The sequence below is a fragment of the Zonotrichia leucophrys genome, chromosome 13, assembly GCF_028769735.1.
Source record: "Zonotrichia leucophrys gambelii isolate GWCS_2022_RI chromosome 13, RI_Zleu_2.0, whole genome shotgun sequence".
In the NCBI taxonomy this organism is placed as follows: domain Eukaryota; kingdom Metazoa; phylum Chordata; class Aves; order Passeriformes; family Passerellidae; genus Zonotrichia; species Zonotrichia leucophrys.
This window is the reverse complement of record NC_088183.1, coordinates 8634830-8641885: the sequence shown is the minus strand read 5'-3', so window position 1 is coordinate 8641885 and position 7056 is coordinate 8634830. Positions and strand designations below refer to the sequence as shown.

Sequence of the window (7056 nt, the reverse complement as noted above, 5' to 3'; positions counted from 1 at the left end):
GCTCTGTCACTGTCACCTCCTGCAGCACATCCCAGGTGTCACGGGCAGCTCTGTCACTGTCACCTCCTGCATCCCCCTGCCTCAGACATCCAAAGGGATGCTCTGAGTTAGCAGAGACTGAGCTGCTGCACTTCAAATGGGGATTGCACACACAGGGACCATGGCACAGAAATGTTCCTGCTACAGGTGATGTGGGACAGCAGGGGCGAGGTAAAAGTCTCATAAGGACAAGTGGGATTTATACACACCAGCAGATTATTGTGAAATCAATTTTTTTTTTCAGATTTAGGTCTTGAAAATATGTTTCCAACTTGTGTTCAGAAATAAGAGTACTTAGATAACATTTCTCCTCCCAAAGACAAATTCTGTAAAATTACTTCACTCCCATGGAGGTGTGAGGTGAGGGGGTTGAAGGGTGGCTTTCTGGGGGATAGAAGCTGTTGGGTCATCTCCAGCCATTCTGTGTTCCAGCTTCTTGCAGGGCTCCTTTTTACCATAAGGCATTGGAAGAAAAAACAACCCCACATCTTTTAAATTAGCAGCTTTTCTGTTCTAAGGTCAGTTTTATTTTGTTGTTTATATATTTTTTCCATTCTCTTTTTGAGAACTAACTTTGTTGTTTGCAATAACAGAATTTATTTCCAGGACTAAATTATAAGTGCTGTGTAACCCAGTCACTCCTGCAAATCCTGATTTTCTGAAGTCTCTTAGAGAAACTGCTGATGGCAAACTCAGGAGCCACTTGAGACAGCTCAAAGCTGTGTGTGTGACTGACTTCAGACACAAAACAGACAGAATGGGCTCTGTTCTGTAAGAGCCAAATAGTGACTATTTTTTTCTAAGATTTCAGATCTCTGGCGAGCAGTGTCACTAAAAAAAAATTAATAGAAGCAATTCTTAAGTTTCCTCTAAGAAATTGAGATAAATGCAGCATATTGAACTTAAAAGTGCAAATTTAGGAGTGACCAGGCTGTGTCCATGAATAGAATTCAGCAGTGGTGCTCTATGCAGATGCTCAGCCCTGCAGGGAAGAATTTGATGATACCAGGAGGGCAAGAAGAGGAAAAGAAATCCTCTGATCCACATCCTGAAAAAATGGGACTGTGTACCTTGTTGCCCTGGAGACTTTCTGTATGGATTAATGGATTTAGAGCAAACTTCTCTACTTACACATGCAGTTTCTGGAAGAGAGAACCTCCTAAACACAAACGTGCTGTGAGCACAATCCAGGTCTTCCTTTCCCCATCTCAGTCTGATGTATCTTCCATTGTTTTAAATGTTTCAAGTATTAGGTAAGTAAAGCTCCTGGCTCTCAAAATGTGTAGGAGAGCAAGGAGCATGGGCAGAGCAGTGTCCAGTGGGGACAGTGCCTTGGCAGAGCTGAACTGAACCTTTTGATCTGTTGGGGTCAGCTCTGGCCACACTCTGCTCTGTGGGAGTGGGGCAGCTGCTTGTCACCAGGAAATCAAGGCTTGAACCTGCTACAAGAATGTCCTTACAGCAAGTGAGTTACAAATTGCAGTGGCCCCAGTGGTTTGATACAGTTTGGAGAGTGTGATCATGTCACACAGCCTTGCTGTGCCGCACTGGCTTGGTTACCGGGCTGACACCCCACACAGACATGGAATATTTAGCTCTTAGGTTTTATTCTTTGCTTTTGTCTTGCTGTGCAGTTTCCCTGACTTGTGAGTCCTACAGGTGAGCTCTTTCCAGCAGAAACTGTCATGGCCATGTGGCATGGGGTGCAGAAAACCCTCAGTTCCTGATTTTTTAAGGGGAGAGGGAAGTGCAGGAGGACCAATGCTCATGGGGAAGCCCACCTGCAGCAGGAAATGTGAGAAGAAAGATGGGTCCTGCTGGAGCCCCAAATGTCACCAAACCCAGTGTTCAGGTAGAGCAATGGGATGGGTGAGCTCCCAGTTTGGAATGCTCTCCCAGAGGAGCTCAGAGCTGCTGGTTCCTCCCTGGTTACTCAGTACAGGGCTGTGGCAAACTCCCCATGGGCACTGCCTGTGCATTCAAACAGAATGAAATACCACAACAGAATGAAATATCGCAATAATAATAATAATCCATTGAAAGAGTGGCATCGACTTCAAAGCATCTTCAAAGTGATGAGTTGTTTCCCTGGCCCAGAGGGAGGGTTAGAACCCTCTTTAACTCTCAGGTTCTGATTCAGCAGAGCACTTAGCTGTGCATGTGAAGTGTATGAATTCTCCTCGAAGTCTTACAGGGGCTGCTCATCTTTTGAAAGCAAAGCCTATAATAGTAAGAGTTTCTCTGAATGGGGACCACTCTGCTTCTCACAGCCTCATGGCCCAGATTCCTGGTGTTTCACTCATATTTCGTGTTTCAGTGTATTGACCTCCAATCTGCCTTGAGGAAAAGCCATCAGGAGGGGGAGGCTGCTGCAGGGTGTGTTAGAGGCTCTAAAAAGGCACATTGAGAAAATGAGATTTGGTCAAAGACACAGGGAACGGTGTGTTTGTGTCAGGGGCAGGGCAGTGACTGGCAGAGTGAGGGAAAGGGATGGAGGATCCATGTAGGATCCCACATGTGTCATACATCCAATAAAACAGTTCCAGCAAGTGAACAATGCCTGTCAGTCCCTCCCTGGTGTGCTTGTGGTTGGAAAGTGGATTTTTTGGCCAGCTTGAATTCTGAGCCTGGTAAAACACAAAGTTTTCTACACATATGTTTCATACATTGGCTAAAATTATGGTGGTGCCCCATCCCTGGAAATGCTCAAAGCCAGACTGGAAGGGGCTTGGAGCAACCTGGCATTGGAAAATGACCCTGCTCATGCAGAGGGGGTGGTACTGGATGATCTTTAAGGTCCTTTCCAACCCAAGCTGTTCTGGGATTCTATGACTCTGAATATCATTAATGAAGCTTTCTTCTGCAATAGAAATGATCCTGGATATTGATGAGAGCAACACAGGGCATGGATAAAAGCATTCCCAGAAAATCAGTTAACGCTCTCAGCATGACAGGTTCTTCTGTAGTATTACTCTAACCAGGCTGTGGAGAAAAACAGGATTATTCTGGAGCTATTCTTGAATGTTTAAATAAAGAGTGCAAAGCAACATGTGCTCTGTCAGGTTCTGAGGTTTTTGCCAGCAGAAATTCTTAGACCAAACTCATTATGGCTGGTAGCTGAAAACAAGCTGTCATTACTTAAAAATAAATAAGAAATGCCTGATTTGATAAAACTTGATTTATTCAAAAAGGGCTGAGAGAAATACACTTGCATTTATTGTTGCTTTCTGCATTAATTGGAATTACAGCAGTTAAATTTGGTTCATAGGAAATATTGGCCACATATCAAGGAATAAAATATTGAAATCTGTTATGTAGTAGTTTAGCTTATTGGAGCAAAATAAAACATGGTAACAAAGACAATGACATGGAAGTGTTATCAACTGTGCAATTTTGGGGTTATAAAAGAAGAAGCTTGCAAACAGACTTCCATATATACACTTTTTGTCTGTGTTCTTGAGTGCAAGCCTGTATGTGTGTGTAATTGCATTGTAAAATTACCTCCTTTGGATGAAATAAGTTATCTACACATATATACACGCAGCTCCTCTGGAGTACTCTGCAGTTCAAGGACAGGGTTAGGAGCAGCATCTGACACCACTTTGAACCCATTTCAGATGATCCAATACCCAAAACTACAGCTAAAACAGGATTTAGGACTATTTTTTTAGTTAAATAGGATTTAGGATTTAGCTATCCAGAAACACACTGTATCCAGGTGTTTCTGGATAGCTGCAATTCTGTATGTTGAGCCATTTGATTTAAAAAAAAAAAAAAAAAAAAAAGCAAAACAAAAAAAACCCAAACCCCAAGCCCTTTGCCTGCTGTTTGTGGGAATTATGGACACTCTTCCCACATTCATGCAGCTTCATCTGGAATTGTGCTGTAATCAAGTTTATAAGAAATCAGCATCTACAAAATAGCTTGTCACCTACCAGTGCGAAGCAGGAGCTTTTTTTGTTCTGATTTTAGAACGAAATCAGATAGTAATTTGAAATGGTAGGGGCTGCCAGTGACCAGTGTTGAATCAAGCTGTTGTCATATTGATCATTTATACTTCTAATTGGGCTAGGTTTACATGAAGAGCAGGGAGTGGTAAAGTAAAGCTACTATTCCTATAAAGCTGTGTTTTATGGCTTTCAGAACTTACCCACTTTGTGTATCAAACTTGGAGCTCTCTGCTCACACTTCTCATTAGTTTGCATAATATTAAATATATTAATTTTCTTTCCCCACTTCTCCCCAGCCTGATTATTTTGGTTTCATGCTGTGGCAAATAATTTCCTTTGCAGCTTATGAAAGATGAAAATAAATTCATTAGGTAGTAAGTGTTTCACATAAGTAGTAACTTTAGACTTGATCGATGATGCATTCAAACATCAAAAAACACCCTTAACAGAATGACAATCAAAAATCTAAATAAACATTTTTCATTTTCTCCTCCTGCCTGGCAGGCCTCCCACAGCATCACCATGCAGTTGGGAGAAATGGGTCTAGAAAGTAAACTCATCTCTGTGGAGTTGTTAGGTAAATACACTGTTTTTTTACATTTGATGCTTGGTTTCCTAAACATGGGGGAACAAGCTCCACCAGATGCCCAAATCAGAGATTGTTGTTAATACAATTATCCTTGTATGGACACTGAATGGGTGGATGATGACATTTGCATACACACAGAGCTTAATCTGGAATCACGGGGCGATTTTTTGCAAAAACTGTATCAATTTGCTAAACCATTCTCTTCAGTTCATAACAGAGCTTTTTATTTACAGCTACTCAGATTGGCATACAGCAGAATTTGGAGCAATCTCCTCCTGCCCACTACTCTAAAGGGGCTCACATCCTTGCACTGGCACATGGCACCAACTCCTCATTGCACAGGGTTTGCGGTGCCTGCTCCTGCTGGCATGAGAGGTGTCAGACAGCTTGTGTCCTCCACGGGTTCCTCGCCTCCCTGAGCGATCTGTCGTAAGGAAGAGTAGCAAAAAAAGAATTTTTCAGCTGGCAGTTTATGAAGAACACAATGAATGTCACAGTCAAGAACAGAAAGAAAAATAGAATGATGTAAGTCACCAGGTCTGGCTTATTTATTTCCCCTTCTTTTAACACCCTGGCTGTCGACATGTAAAGAGCAGAGGAGCTCACGGGTCTCGGGGTGCTGCTCAGGTAGGGCGTGTTGGTCTGAATCATTAGGTGAGCTTCAGTGGCGCTGGTGGAATTGAGCAATTCACTATACATGTTCTTGCTTAAATTTCTTCCACAGCAGAAGTAAAACAGGAGGGCAAACGCAGTCAGTCTTTGGCATAGGAAAGAAACAGTGTTCCTGCTTGTAAAAGGATGCAACCCAGCCGCATGTTGTCTGAGACAAATTAATTCACTTGCACTGCTCAGCGACTTTCTTTTAAATCTTCTTGCCTCATATTTACAGCATTTACCCACAAATATGAATCAAAAATGATACAGGTACCTCGTGTCCTGGCCCTGGTTCCCCCAGCACTCCTCGTTTGGGGAAATGCGCTGGCTCATCAGCCGGTCAGCCGGGATGTGCGGGGAAGGCGCTGCGAGCCCGGTGCCACCTCTCCTGCATGGATTAGGGGACACAGAGCCTCTTCAGCAGCGGGCACGGAGCAGGGATGAGCTGGGAGAGCGCTGAGAGCCCGGTGCCACCGCTCCGGCATGAGTTGGGGGACACAGAGCCTCTTCAGCCCCGGGTACGGAGCAGGGATGAGCTGGGAGCTCTGAGAAGGCGCTGCGAGCCGGGTGCCACCTCTCCGGCATGGGCTGGGGGACAGAGAGCCTGAGAGCCTCTTCAGCCCCGGACACGGCGCCTCTTCGCCCGGCTGGCAGCGGGCACGGAGCAGCCCCGGCTGGGCTGGCAGCGCTCACTGTCCGCCCAGGGGAGGCACGGTGGTTTTCCGGCGGCTCTGCAGAGGTGGGATGCACATAAACCCGGGGTTAAGCGGCATCTGCCTGCCCGGAGATCCGGCCGGATTTGCCGTCGCGGTTCTCCGCCTCGGGAGGCTCCGCGCTGCTGCAATCCCGGCGCTGGGAAGCATTAGTTGAGTTTCTTAATCCCGGTTAACGCTGGCGCTCTCTGGAGCCAGCGTGAAGAGGCTGAGCTTTCTGCTTGAGCTTTCCAGGCACTCCTTTCATTGCTTTGAGAGAAATAAATTTAAAAAATAATAATTAAAAAAAAAGAGCGATGTCCCTTTGGTCGAGAAAGAAACCCCAAAAGAGCTTCCCTGGGGATGGGTCAGTTCCTTGGCAGCCTCACCCAGCGCCGGGCTCAGCCGAGGCTCGGGCTGGGGCAGTGCGGCTCGGTTGGACCCGGCTCCGGCTCTGTTAGACCCGGCTCGGTTGGACCCGGCTCGGTTGGACCCGGCTTTGCCCCTCGCTCCGTGGGCAGGGCAGGGCACAGGGCAGGGCTGGGTTGTGCTGCCGACCGCTCCGCAGCCCGCGGTGCAGCTGGCACTGACACGATGCTAAAAAGGAAGAGATCTTCGGATAAATTCCCGTGAGTGCCTGAGGCTCTGGCTGGAGGTTTTGAGCTGGGGGAGGGTAGCAAAGAACGGGACAAAAAAGAAGAAAATTGCCTCAAAACCTTTCTTTCTTCTTCATCCCTTTATTGTTTAAATCTGGAGTAATCAATGTCCCTTCCTTTTTTTTTTTTTTTTTTTTTTTTTTTTTACTCCTCTGTGATCCCCAGCACCCTCTCCAGCCTGACAATTAGCATGTTAATTCTTTTTTTTCAGCAAATTGCTTTATGCTGCTATTAGCTCCTGGCTGCTCGCCAGCTTGCTCTCACAATCTCCCATGCATCAGATAAGCGCCGTTAATACTTTTATTTTAACGCATTGGAACTTGAAAAATGGGCAGGGGAGAGGAAGAGTAACTGGGCAGAGGAAAACAGCACCTCCAGCCCCAGGGTGCTGATCCCAGGAAAAGCTAAAGCTGCTTATGATGAGCTATTGCAGCCAACAGTGCCGGTGGTTAAACATTTCACTTAGCATAATAAAT

General features: G+C 45.6%; 1 protein-coding gene across 1 annotated transcript; it reads right to left on the bottom strand.

Annotated features, from left to right (window-relative positions):
• Nucleotides 1–3202: 3202 nt before the first annotated feature.
• Nucleotides 3203–6615, bottom strand: SMIM32 (small integral membrane protein 32). Its single transcript, XM_064725275.1, has 2 exons — nucleotides 5737–6615; nucleotides 3203–5645 (listed from the first exon to the last, which is right to left on the bottom strand). Exon 2 carries the CDS (start codon nucleotides 5275–5277, stop codon nucleotides 4957–4959), a length of 321 nt encoding a protein of 106 aa, XP_064581345.1. The 5' UTR covers nucleotides 5278–5645; nucleotides 5737–6615; the 3' UTR covers nucleotides 3203–4956.
• Nucleotides 6616–7056: the final 441 nt, after the last annotated feature.